Genomic DNA, 14,390 nt, shown 5'->3' with positions numbered 1-14,390 from the left:
TAAACATTGTATGTTATGTATTTGTCAGTTTTATTTTTGGTAATTTACCTATGTCTTCTTTAGTAGGAAAAACCAGTGTAAAGTGGTTAACAATATTAATTTACTTTACAAGAATATACAGATAATGCATATATGAATGACCCGTACCTACTAATAGTTAGAAATATTAAACAAATAGGTAGCAAAATAAAAATATTTCAGTTATGGTTATTTTTTATTAAAATAAGGCACCAAATATCTTCCTTAACATAATGCAGTCTACATAGAAAAATAAGCATATGTAACAACTTATTAAACAATACAGACATTACTACTGAACACACACAGGTGCACCAAATTCAATGCATTACTACATAATGTAGATGTATTCAATTATTCATATTTTTATATGTAGATAATTAACTAATAAATGTAAGTGTTAATTTGCAGCAGTCAATAGATATCTTGTTTGTGTGCTGTTATATACAAAAAATTGTTCAATTCATAAAACCTAACGTTAGATGTTGTGATGATTTCATAAAATTACTATGATACCTACAGTTACTATGAATACATCCTGATTGTTTCCTTAACACAACAATTGTAAATAATAATAGTTAGGTATTTTAAAGATATAATTCTTCCCAAAATCTACAAATCCAGTTTGTTTATAATAATATCTCATTGACATTCAAACTGCTGAACTTATTAAGATTAAATGTGGAAGAACATAGTTTCAGTTACTGTTTCCTGTTCATGAGGTCATGTTACTTAACCAACCATTATTTCATACTCCACTTGTCTTATTTTTTACATTATTCATAAAATGCTTCATTCCCCATTTTAAGGTACATAATATACCTAACACTAAAATTAATTAAAAGATAAGACTTTAGTAAAACTTGTCCATTTGTGGTTTTTTTTAATATTTTAAGTTGTCTTATTAGCTTCTCTTTTTCTGAAAAGAAAATATTTTAGTTAGTACTTTGATCAAATAGAAAACTGACAAACTAAACTAAGATCGGTCCAAGGTTTGTTCAATAGGTAACTTTAATATTAAAACTCTTTACTTAATTCTAAACTTAAAAATATACTTAATTTGTCACTTTGCTGCTTATTGTTAATTAAAGTTTTTAATAACCAAACAATGTCAGTAACTCCCAAGGGACTTGAATTCAAACTTCTCATTCATTAACAATATTATAATAGATATCTCTAGTATATTGACTTAGTAAATAATTAAAGAAAATATCTGCTTACCATTACTTAGTATTGCTCACTAGATTTTATATTTCCAAAGTTCATAAAGTATAAATCCACTTTATTTGATTAATTTAAATCAATATTATATCATTATCAGCTTCTATTATAATTACAATAAAATATATTTAGAACTTCTAATTATGTTCATTAGTGACTGCTTTCTCATCTGAAATATACAAATAAAATGTACAATCATTTTTCTTTGTGATTATATAATATATGCAATATTAAATGGTACATATATAGGTATATTTTTCAAATTAAAGAACAATTTCATGAACTTACATGCAATATAAATATCAATAAAAGATATCCAATATAACTAGGATTTACCTCTACTAATTTGCTGATTTTCTTGATATTTTCATATTTATCTGTGTCTATTAAGTTATCCTCGCATTGATTCATTGAAAAACTAAAACTCTAAACACGAGAACGTTAAAAAAAACAGATAACAAATTAAAATCATTTCGTTAAAACGTCCAAAATAAGACATGTTTTTAAAACGGTAGCGATTAAAGATGGCAATAGTTGTACTGAATTATTGCAAACAGCAGCTTTTGAGATCACGCTAAAACATGGCGGAGAAACGCCGTTTTTTCTACACTGCCGAAACATTAATTGGCCGTTGGCTACCGAATAACGTAAGCGTTAATGTGTGTCTTTTCGTAGCACTGTCATGGCGTCGCTTATTGTATCCCGACTCACGCCTTTAGGGCCTAAGCTACCGACTGTCGACACGGGCTGTCATTTTCATACAAATTTAGTTTTCGACTTTCTACATACACTACTGTTAAGCCATCTTGGCTAGACCCCCTGCTCTTGAAATCATTATAACATTTAAGCAACGATTGTCAACACAGTTCATGGACTGATGTCTGAGGTGTGCACGAATGATACTTCTCCAAAAGAGCTTCAATCGCTTGTCATTTGGAACGATGAATTAAATTGACAATCGAAATTGACCCTGTAATCCATCCATATTCCTTTGTCCAAAATGATCAATAAGGATCCTTTAAGAAAGGGATCTTTACGATTATGGATTTCTGACATTCATAAAACCGATAAATCGTAACTAATAACAATACGATACAACACTATGACATAAAACGTTTGGTTTTGACAAGCACGAGATGACATCACTAGTCAGCTATGTACAATTGCGTATGTATGTGTTTTGTTCAACCGTTGTTTGTGTTATCATGTTTTTATCAAATACTTGTGTTTGTGAAGTTATTTTAAACTAAAATTATCTCTTTTTGGTGGTACAGTATATCTTTTATCTTATCTTAATATTTGAATTTGATACAGGAGCTTTAATACGAAAATTTATTAGGTTAGAAAAGAGTTACTTGATTGAGCAATGGAATCATGTTTTCGCGTTTTTATGATAGAAAAATAAACATTTATAACGGTTCGAGGCTGTAGAAAGATAGCCCTAGGGCGTATTTGTCGGACATTGTTTTTTGTATTTCTTTATTATGAACTGTACGGATACTGTTAATAAATGTTATCGTCCTCCATATAACTTTTATTTACCAGCGACCTCGATTTAGCTAATAATTTGGCGCGGATTGCATTGCATTCAAATGCTCAAATTATAAGTTGTGTCGCAATGAATAGCCTTTTGCATCAGTAAAATTTGATAATTATTCATTTAAAGAGTATGGTTTATCAATACCCAGTGCAGAAATTGTTTGTTACTTGTTAAGACTTAATCCATTTCGGCTTCTTGTTTTATTTGTTACATACACAAAAAAGTCAAATGATCTCTGTAGTTTATGAAACTCTTAGGTATTTTCATTTAAAGAGGATGATACTCAATAGTAGCTAGGATACTCAATCTATGAAATTATATAAATGAGTTTCATTAATGTAACTAAATCTTAAGAAGTATTAATTAATAAATGAAAATATTTCAAAAAGAATAAAACTATTGCTTATTTTGGGTAAAATACACTATAACAACAATCTTCATTATTTGATTAAATATATTATACCATTACCATTGTAGTAAAAAATTTTCAAGGGTTTCGATGATAAAGTTAACATAATATGTTAGCTTAGTACGTTTACATGGAACTTCGATAATATAGTATTTTTATGCAGTATAATAGAACTGGATTCTATAAAATACAAAAACATTTACAATAAAAGGGGTCAGCAATATATAACATAAATAAACAAATATTGCTTGGATATGAAATATAAATAATTGCAAGGTAAAATGGTATCAAAATCCTAATGTAGATATTGGATTTATAATACAGTAATAAAAGGTTGATTATTTACATGCTTCTAACTTCAAGAAAACCATGCACAGAAATGTGTTTACCATTTAAAAGCTTTCAAAGACAACATCACTGTTATAAATAATTAGGGATAGCTTAATTTACGTAGATTTATAATTAATTACCTAAGGCATTATTAGTTGGTAAACAATCATTAGAACTATGATTTTGTGGTTGATATGGATCAAGTCAATCAATCAATTGAGGTCAATTGATGAACATGATATGTCTGTATATAGATCCTATGAGTTTCCATACATAGATGGTTTCTTTATTAACATCTAAAAAAATTCTTGCATAATATAAATAATTACTAAAATTTCTTTATATGTGTATCCTCAGTAAATAGTTATAAAAAATTTATTTAGTAGTGACAAAAATTAAAATTAGATTTGGAAAAATATCTGATATTTAATAATGTGTTAAGAATACTACTTCCATATTGTAAAGTAAATTGTTTGATCCATTAGTTTCTCTCCTATAATAATCTAGACACAGATTTAAATTAGTTATGTATAATGTTACGTACTGAGCCTACTACAGTACTGTTGTACATAATATTAAATATTAATATCCTCAATAATTTGTTACAGAATGGTGCATCCGAATGTGAAGGAAGGCAAAATGTCTCGCCATGAGAAAGCAAAAAGTGGCTTTGTGAGTAGATATTTATATAGATAATTGTTACTTTACCATTGTTAAGTATTTAGTGTAACACAAAGCTAAATTAGTGTTTAAGACGACTAAATTTCATGAGTGTTATACTTAATATAGCTACTGGGTATATGTATGATCCTCACATAAAAACAAAACATGATTTGACTTTGGTAAACAAGTGTTATGTTGCACTGACTTCGCGACTCCTGATATTTTTATTGCTATGTATGCAAGAAAGAAAACAAGCTTTAGCGCAAAACCTAAGGCTTGATCAAACACAAGTAATTGTGTTAACAACTTACCTATGTATGTTTACAATCAATATTAGAACCGTGAAGACGACTAGATAACATGTAAGGTGAGCAAATTAGGCATTGTTTCAACACATTCTATAAATAGATAATAAGTAGATTGCTCAATGTTATATAAAATAGATCAACTGTTTAGGTTTGTTGATTGAATTTGGTGGTTGTAGTCTGTTAGAGAAAAATCTAAAAAAATAAGCCAATATAACAAATATAATTATTTTATTTAAAGTCTTTCAAAACCGGATGATTTGCGGCAAAGTATTTCTTTGATTTGGTTTATTATGTAGTAGTGAAATAAAAATACGAGTTAAGCATGACGTACAGAGTACAGACCTGTAACGCAAGTTCGGGTCTGTACTTCGAGAGCAAACAACGTCTAATGTGAGAGAACGTTGAGGTATTTGCTACCGCGGCTAATAAATATACCCGGTCAGTTATTAGATAGCAAAGTAACCTAAAAAACTAGTTTCAAGAACTCAAGAATTATTTTATATGCATTTGTCGCGCTCCTAATAAGACTCTTTATGTTTACACTAATACACACCACAGTGGTTTTCAAATCTATACCATGATTTAAATTGTATTATTCTATAAAAAAAAAATGATGTGAAATAAATCATACTTTAAGGCATGGGTATAGGCAAAACGAGCACTGTTTTACTATATAACAATCTGCATAGTTAAAAGTTACTATTAACGTTTGTCGTATTTTGCTATCGCTACTAATGAAGGTAATTGATTCGTTATCTTTACGAGTTTTCAGTTTTCAGTCGATAATCTTTGAGTGTGCACGATTTGTACAGTGTCGTGGTGTATTTAAATGTGTTAAAGTAAAAATAATATAAGGTTCTAGTTGGTCGAAGGCTGAAAAATTTACCTACGATAAAATTAAACCGCATCTGTTTTCCTGGTTTTCACGTCGGATTTTCCTATGTAGAGATGAAAGAAACGTACAAAAGAATTTTCTCTAGCCGAATTATTAAAAGGGAATTTTTCAATTTTTAATCTCCAGACAAAAATTTCTATGGCAGTGCCAAATCATTTTAAATGTAGATTTATTAGGTGTCGCAAAATAGGCACTATTTTATCGGCTAGAATGTATTTCGCATAAAAACATAGAACTCACATCCTCAGGTAGGCATGTCATCTAAGAACGTAACGAAACGGTCACCTTGACTTGTTAACAATATTATATTGTTTTCCGGATTTTATAGATTTTCACGGTTACGTTGAAGACATAACACGAAACATATTTTTACAGAATTATTTCTTTTCATCAAACATTTAAAAATGTTATGGGGCCGTGCAAGTATTACGTAAGCAGATTTACTGCAATTACCCCCCTTCCTCTATTTATAGCAAAAGTAAGCAAAAGCTCTAAAAAATAATAGTAAGTACATAAACGTATTATTTTTATGTAGGAATCCTCGAAAATGCATTGCGTTTTAAGTATAGACAATGTGTGGGTAATAGTCGTATGTGTAAAAAAGTAAATAATTACTGTTGATGTAATCGCCAAATAAGAAAATCAAACCCTCCCAAGTGCTTACGTAATACCTGAACAGACCCAATGTTAAAAATAAAGTCCTGTTTATAATGATAGAATTAAAAAGAAAGTCTTAAATCGTTTCCACGATAATAATCTGACAAAGTTTAATTAAAAATCATAGTTTAGTTGATTCACAAATGAATCAATGTGTATTCTCATACATAAAGGTGAGACAGTGTATGCAATTTATACTGAAAATATAAAAGTCTTACAATAGATTTTGTAAATGTTTATATATGTTATACTAGCAGTTCCTCGTTTCACCCCCGACAATTCGGCCGTAGCATAATATAACATATATTGTATTCTATCTAGCATAAAAAATACATTCTTTAATACGAAATCGTACTTCCTTAACTTAACCTTTCAATCATTTAATCTTTTCACAAATAATATTAAACAACGATAGCAGTACAAATTACCATCAGGCCATTTTTTGTTTATTGTGTGGTATTTAAGATTTTTCTAGAATTGTGACTGCAATTTCTATGATGCAATGCTGATGTCACTTGTAGTATTATAGTTTGTAAACAGAATCGCCTAATATTTGTAAACTTACGTATTCCTAGTACTAGACCAAATGGTTGTGTATCTGGTATTTACCATTCAAAGTCAAGCATCAATAAGCATCATAGGAATTATCTATAGTGTTTTTACGGCTTTTCGGTTGTTTCAGTTAGATAAAAAATACAGTAAGAATTTTATAAAGGACAAATCTAATACGTTTCGCAATTATTCGTTTTTAAATTTAACGTTTAAAAATCTATCCATAGATATTATGCATATTTATAATAATAATAAATTTATTGCAATAATATGGTACAAAAATGTGTAAGATGGTACAATCGTAAGTTCGCATATTCTGCCACACACAAAGGCGCGCAAATTTTTCTTTAAATTTGGTCAATTCTTATATTATTTGTATCGTACATATCATATCATACTTTATTAAATTTATATCCACTACAGTGTCTCACGCAAATAATCATTTATGGATATACCTATTATTACGTTACGAAATGAGACGGAGGAAATAAAGGGATGTTTAGTACAATAGATATGTATTCTACTTTAAAAAGTGATGATTTGTGAAATAAGATAGTGTTCCAGTTGAACGTGTTATCAAATCTTATCATCACGATTACTTATCAATGAGCACTTAGGTTGGAAATTTCAGTCGTAGATGTTGTGTTGAAAAGTTTAATTTAAATTATTTTGTGAACTAAATGTAAATGAACTTATATAATAATAGTGTTAGAGTGAGGTGGTAGTGTGGTGATAATGGAGGAAAACAAATATAATAGTTTACCACGCCTCAGACGCAAGCACACATGGAGAAGGTCAGGGGTAAGTTGAAAGAGATGTTAGGATAGCTAATCGTAAGACTCAGCCCTGTGCAATCGAGTCAACGATTTTTTTTTGTATGAGCGTTCAATTTTTTTTATGTTTTACGGGCAGGAGGCTCGCAAGTGTGTTGCTGGCCTTTTTAGAATTGGTACACTCTTTTCTTGAAGAACCCTTAGTCGAATTGGTTCGGAAATACTGGGAAGCTGGTTCCACATTCCACATGGTGGTTCGAGGCAAAAACAGCTTTGAGAAACGCTCAGTTGAGGAACGACGGATGTGGTGGTGTTTTGTATTCTGCCTTGACGACCGATAATGAAACTCAGCTGCAGGTATTAGTCCGAACAACTTCTCTGAACACTCTCCATGGTAAATGCGGTAGAAGATGCATAGAGACCCCACATCTCTACGCAACGCCAAGGGATCAAGTCGCACGGGAAGTGACTGGTCGTGAAATTGCACTAGGCGAAAACTGGGAGCAGTTTGTCATTGCTAAATAAAAAAACATAACCTTGTTTATTTAGGTAACCCCGCCCACGTATTATAAAAATAAAATCAAACGTAAATGCTAGATGATATCATCATGATATCATTGAGGATCTTTAATATGAATACTTGCATTTCCAATAGAAACTTGTTGGACTGATATGGTTCAAGTTGTAGTATATTTTGTTTCGTGCTTATAAAAATACTTTTCGTAAGAAATATAATAAAAGAAAGAGAATGTTGCGTCCATATAATAGGTGTTATCATTAATTTAATCCAATATATAAAATTTTCGCGTGTCGCGGAGTTTGTAGTTAAATTCCTTCGAAACGGCTAGACCGATTCTCATGAAATTTTGTGTGCATATTGGGTATATCTGAGAATCGGACAACATCTATTTTTCATCTCCCTAAATGTTAAGGGTAGTCCACCCCTAATTTTTTTTAATTTTAGATAAATTTTTATTTTTTTATGATACAACATTAACATACAACCCCTAATTTTCACCCCTCTACGATCAACCCCTATTTTTTATTATAAATGTTAACATGGCAAAACGACGTTTGCCGGATCAGCTAGTAACAATATAATTTTTTGAAAATGTTTACAGGGAAATTAGAATTCAATCAGATTTCATTGTTATATAACATTTTAATTACAGCGTAAATTCAAAATGACAAAGAGAAATGAACTTTAGAATTTGCGTCAATCTATTAGGAAAAATTTTGTTTCATGCCAGAATCGATCGAATACTGAAGATATAATATAGAAGTATTTGTACAATGATATCACAAGTGACAATATAAATAGTTTAAAGCCTTGACCGCAATCCTTACACATCTAAAGGTTGACCGGTCGCGGAAATAATTTATCTGTACAAAACCATAGCACTCCTGTTTGGTATCAATTCTATACTATGTATGACTGTTACGAGCGATCTGCCTTGCGATTCTGTAACTCACTTTTCGAACTCACACAGTGGTTTTCGCAGCGGCGGTCGCGCTCAAATCAGTCGTGAAGCAGTCATTTTATGATTTGGCATTCTCATAAGGAGGGAGCTTGTAGTTTATTGTTTATCAATGGGAATGACTTTTTAGTTATATATTTTAAAATAAAGTTATCATATTACATTAACTTTATGTGTATTCAGTTGATTAGAGTCGTAACAAACTAGTTTCCAAAAATTGGAACGATATGTTTGTTTGTTTTCCCTTCGTCTTCTATGGGAGATGCGATCTCCAATTGTTTAAAAAAGAGTATACTCCTCCCGCAAAGGCCAGGAACCCACTAAAATGTGTCTATGGGCTTTTTTGACGCCCCGTTGGCTCGTTTGCCCCCCTATAAAAAATTGCGCAGTTCTGTGTTGAGTTGAATGTCTGATTGATAAATAATTGTTATTAATTATATATTATTTTCCTTAAAATAATCCTGTAAAATGTTTCCTTAATTCATTTTGAAGCTTTCTATTGGATCACTATAAATAGCTGAAAAATATATTTCCGAACCAATTCGACTTAGGGCACTTCAAGAACAGATCGTACCAATTCTTAAAAATCCGGCAACGCATTTGTGAGCCTTCTGGCGGTGCCACTTAACATCAGGTTTCAGCTCGTTTGAAACCTGTTCTTAAAAAAAGCTATATCGTGAGTAATCATGTAAGTTTGAGAGATGCGTTTGCGATCCAAGTGTCCTCTGATAATCATCCATTAGGGCTTTTATAGATGGAAGAGTAATATTGTTCTTAGTCGTGTCCCTGAATGTTATTTCTGTGTATTTTTCTTATTGTTTTATTTATATTTTTTCTTAAAAGTCCTTATCTAGAATCTATGCACCTATACTTGATTTTAGAGTTTTCTACTTACGTATATTTTTCATTTTGTCGTATTCATAATAGAAAATAATGATGTGCCTGAAGTAGCAAATAGATAATGGCCTTATTATTCTTATCTTGAAAATACCAAAGACGAGGACTTATGTTTTGTCATATTCTTTTATTGTTTCTAGCGGTTGTATGTATTTAAAATTTCTTTATCTTGGCTTGGGCAATATTTTCTACAATTCTTAGTCAATGCACGAAGGCGCGGGCATCGGCGGGTTTAATAAAGCAAACATCTCTAGGTCACTATCACGCAACCTTGGATATAAGCCTGCGCGTGAGTCGGTCAATGTTGACATAATATTGAATAAACTATGTAAGGATTTATCATTTATCTGACTTAATATACAAATATGTACTTATATAGGGGTTTGAATTATTTTTGCTGCGTTTTTCTTAAAAACATTTAAATATTTTTGTAATTTAGAAAAATCTACTATTGTGTTACAACAAATATTAATAAAACAAACGATTTATTTTACGTTAGTTGTAGAGGGAACGAAACCTCGGGGCAGTTGGAAGAGGAAATCCAATGATTTAGTAATTTTAGTTTATAATTGCAAATTGTGATTCGCGCACTAAATTACAGTTAAGCAATTTTTTGTATTTTATTTAAATTATTAATTAATATAGTTTTTTTTATCTCAATGTCCAATGTTTATGAATTGCTCCAGTAATCTGACAGAATGGTGTCGAGTGTAGAGTAAAACCACATAAAAGATGGGACGACATTTAGAAACATGATGGGAAATAATATAATTTATTTATTACAGAAATACATACAGACTATGCCAATACGATAATGTCGAGAAACATAAAATAAAATATAATAATGTACATATATAGTATTAAACACATAATATACACAATATCGCTACTGTGAATTCACTCTGCGAACATATAAATATGTCGATAGTGTCGGAGACAGCATTCAGTATACAATTAAAGCGAACTGAGAAGTGTGGGGGAGGCTTTTGCCATTTGGCAAGGAGCTTGTTCATATTATACCATTTATTTATTTATAAGTTAACTTTCAGCTACACATATCTCTATTATAAAGGAAAACACTTATACAATATACAAAGCCAACAGATTACATTGATAAACAAAATATATGAAACCCAAAACAGAAAAAAACTTAAATGAAACATTACGACAACTTAAATGTCAGTGTCTTCCCGCCTCTCAAAATATTTCCTCACATCCTCTTTGGTAAAGATGGATAATGTCAACATCTTAATAATTTGTGTTATAGTTTGCTGAAACCCGAAACATTGGCGAAATACGCAGATAATTTGTGTACGTACGAGGCACATGGAACGATTGTGAATAAGGGACAGCCAATATAATAATATTTATCCGCCTATTAAAAATAGCGTCATAAGAACAGGACAATATTGTAATTTTTTTAATTTTTTTTACATTATAAACCGCTGTGGTTTGTAAATACCCGATTATCCGTGTTTTTATTTATTATTTTTAAACAAAATGACAGGATCGCTTATTAGTTTAAAATATGATTATCGGGTGATGTAATCCCACAATCAGTCAGTGTCAGGTCCTTGTGAGAGAATGAGCAAACATACGTCATCATAATGACATAACATAGGAAATTAGCTTTATTTTTAATAATATGTCTCAATTTACCAACGTACGTATAAACTAATGACACTTTTAAAAAGTAATCACTCTCTTTCTGTTAAATTGAGGTTACGCTCTGCTGAAAAGGGACATAGCAGTATGCCTGTCGTATTGTAAAATTGCTCAGAGTACAAACATCTGTGATACATTATTGAAGCTTTTATATTCTAATAAATCATCTGCATATCCTCTGCAGTAAGGCTACATATAGGCCATGACGAAGTTTTCAGTTTAATTTTGTCCCTTTTTCATCATAGTGTTCGTAAAATTTGACAGAAAGAGACGACTGACTTAAAAACATTGTCATTAAAGAAGTTTCCAACTACTCTGCAACTTTTATATAGTTTATTGTAATTGACTTTCAAAATATTGAACATTGATTCTATTTATTTTAATACGAGGGAAGAATATAATGCAAAGATTATGGTAGAAATACAGGAGCCTGAGAAATTCTCGTTGTGGTTCCCCGGTATGATGAAGCTGCGTCACATCCTTGGATGACCCGGAGGTGACTAGTGAGCCACATATAAATGGGAACTCCCTATATACTTATCGAATAAAAATCCTACAAAAAATTACGAAATATTATCATTTAGCTTCGATAACTTGCTTCGAATTTAGTTTTTTGATAAAAAGCAATGGTACAACCTTTGGTCTGGGCCATTTTTCTTTATAAGCAGGCAGGTAGTCTTTTGTTTTTGACACACTTCGTTTATGGTCTTTCCCGTGGGCAGAGTTACTTGCGCAATTACATAGAAAAATTCATTCATGCAGTTTTGAACGCTTGACGAATGAGAATCTCGCCACTAAAATTGCTATTCAGTCTGGAAAATTGTATATTGAATATTATGTCAATGTGTTAATAAATAAAAATATAAGTGTTTGTGGGAATATGAATCAGAAATATAGGAATCATCGCTAATTTTATTTACTCGTAAGATCTTGGCCGAGATCGTAAGAATAAAGCATGTTTTACAGTGCAAGCGTTAAAATTTTGACTCTACTGTCTACTTAAAATTGGTCAAATAGTAGTTATAATATTTTTTTTAAATAACTTCAATCCCGACTTTTTTAGGTAACAATATTGAGTTAATGTAATTAACTTCGATTTCACAATAACCGCTCTCTCAAAAAGAGCACACTCCCTCAAAGGGCGGCAACGCACCCACTAAAATGGGTATCCATGGGCGGCCACGACTGCCGTATCAAGCCGAAACGTTTCGCCGGTAATCGAACCCATTTAGACCCTTAACGAAAGCGGCAGAACATATACTTCTTTTAATTATATGTATATCATAAATTAACTTATGCATTGTTGTTTAACAATAGGGGTCTGTCATTGAATTTTTAGTTAGTGATTTACGATCGGTACATCAGTATGATATAGAGCTTTTATCCCGACAAATGACACTTGATAGTCCTTGGAGGGGGCTGAGAGTAGATTCATACCCTTTCTGTTCTTCAGTCAAATGTATAGGGGACTGAGGTTTTATCTACTGGGTTTTAAGTATTACCATTGCAGAGTTCAAATGAAGTCCACATAGTATGCAAGTATAAATTTAATACCACTTACGTAACCATAATTAAATTTATTGTTTAATAACAATGACTCATATTTTGATAAATATAGTAAAACACATTTTTATTTATTCACAAAAATAAATACCTTTGCTGCTAATCCAATTCGATAATGTCGTAATGTCGCTTAATTACAATAAAAATATCATATGATAGAAAAATTAACTTTGTTCCGTTTAGCAAACATCTTGTCAGTCTGGTTAATTTTTAATAAATACGAAATCAAACTAATTGCACTCTTAACTTTTCCTTAGGTGAAAGAGTCTCTTACTTCTCTCTTTCTACCAAATTCCGTTTATGCTGTGATGAAAAAGGGACAAATGAGTACTTAATTTCTAACGGTGCATTTAGATATATATAATATATATATTAGATATATTGATTGGATTTATGATGCTTTGGTGTGAAAGTGTAGCGCCCTAAGAGAATGGGAATGCGTTATGTAGCTATATTTTAATGTTTAGTATGTCCGATCTTAAAGCTAAAAAGACAATATGCTTGGTGCCAAAATAAAACAGTATACTGCCCTACACCGTCGTGAGAGTACGTACGATTCATACAATGAATCACATTAGCACGGTTTAATACGTCTAAAATCGTAATCAATAAATTATTATATTTACTTAAAACAAGCGTGTATAATTATAAAAATCTTTGCCACCATTAGTAATTAGCTTTATATCGTAAATGACTTACTAATTAGATAGTGTTGACAAAATATCGAATATTTTTGTCAGTTTAACATGAGTGTTTTGGTGTGAGTAAAGGTGAAAAACGTTTCTGTGTATTTAAAATGGATACAATTAAGGTCGTTGGTGATTATGTCAGAGAAAGGTCACCTTTTTCGGTAAGTTTTTGATTGATCTAAGAAGCAAGCAAACAACCTTACTTGACTCGTCACCCTATGTCGTAATGGGCTATTATATATATATATACTATTATATATACTATACAGTACATGTAAAAATTTTGTAACCCGCATAGTATTAAAAAAAATACATTTACACAATGTTTTAATGTGACTTAAAACATTGAAAGATACAAACAAAAGATGAATAATGGCGATAATTATGAAAAAACCTGCGCAGTTTTAAAAGGTGTAAATGTTTTTGGTAACAGGACAAATAAAATAGTATGAAGTTGGATTTATGTGTGTATGTACAAGTGAATGTTAAATCTCGTTATTATTATGTAGTCATTATGACGTCACCAATTGAATTAGTACTAATGGCTGATATTGAAACTCAATGGTTCGTTCGCTCTAAGGACGATTGTTATGCTGATACGTGATTCGTAAATCAAGACATTTCGCAGTCAGATTTGGAACAGGCATTGTTGTATATGATATATGTAGATATACTTTTGGACCTTGATGATGGCTGAGAATATAAAGATAAATGAATTGAACGGAATAAGAC

General features: G+C 31.0%; 1 protein-coding gene and 1 long non-coding RNA gene across 12 annotated transcripts in view; one reads left to right on the top strand and one right to left on the bottom strand.

Moving 5' to 3' along the window:
• Positions 1-595: 595 nt before the first annotated feature.
• Positions 596-1,297, bottom strand: LOC125055479. The gene is made up of 2 exons (XR_007117905.1): positions 1,240-1,297; positions 596-937 (listed from the first exon to the last, which is right to left on the bottom strand). It is a non-coding gene; the product is annotated as an uncharacterized LOC125055479 (long non-coding RNA).
• A 1,099-nt stretch (positions 1,298-2,396) lies between these two features.
• LOC125055079 (protein diaphanous) overlaps positions 2,397-14,390 on the top strand; it is a 40,506-nt gene continuing 28,512 nt past the window's right edge. For 3 of the 11 annotated variants that reach the window (XM_047657301.1, XM_047657295.1, XM_047657292.1), the window contains exons 1-2: positions 2,397-2,507; positions 4,127-4,190. In XM_047657301.1, the coding sequence (XP_047513257.1) occupies positions 4,128-4,190 (63 nt within the window). In that variant the 5' untranslated portion in view covers positions 2,397-2,507; position 4,127. Of the gene's footprint in view, positions 2,508-4,126; positions 4,191-7,220; positions 7,395-13,488; positions 13,820-14,390 lie in introns of those variants that run through there. The other 8 variants (XR_007117816.1, XM_047657296.1, XM_047657291.1 and 5 more) reach the window with 5 other exon arrangements.

Source organism: Pieris napi, chromosome 13, assembly GCF_905475465.1.
Source record: "Pieris napi chromosome 13, ilPieNapi1.2, whole genome shotgun sequence".
Taxonomy (NCBI): domain Eukaryota; kingdom Metazoa; phylum Arthropoda; class Insecta; order Lepidoptera; family Pieridae; genus Pieris; species Pieris napi.
This window is presented reverse-complemented; position numbering and strand designations above follow the sequence as displayed.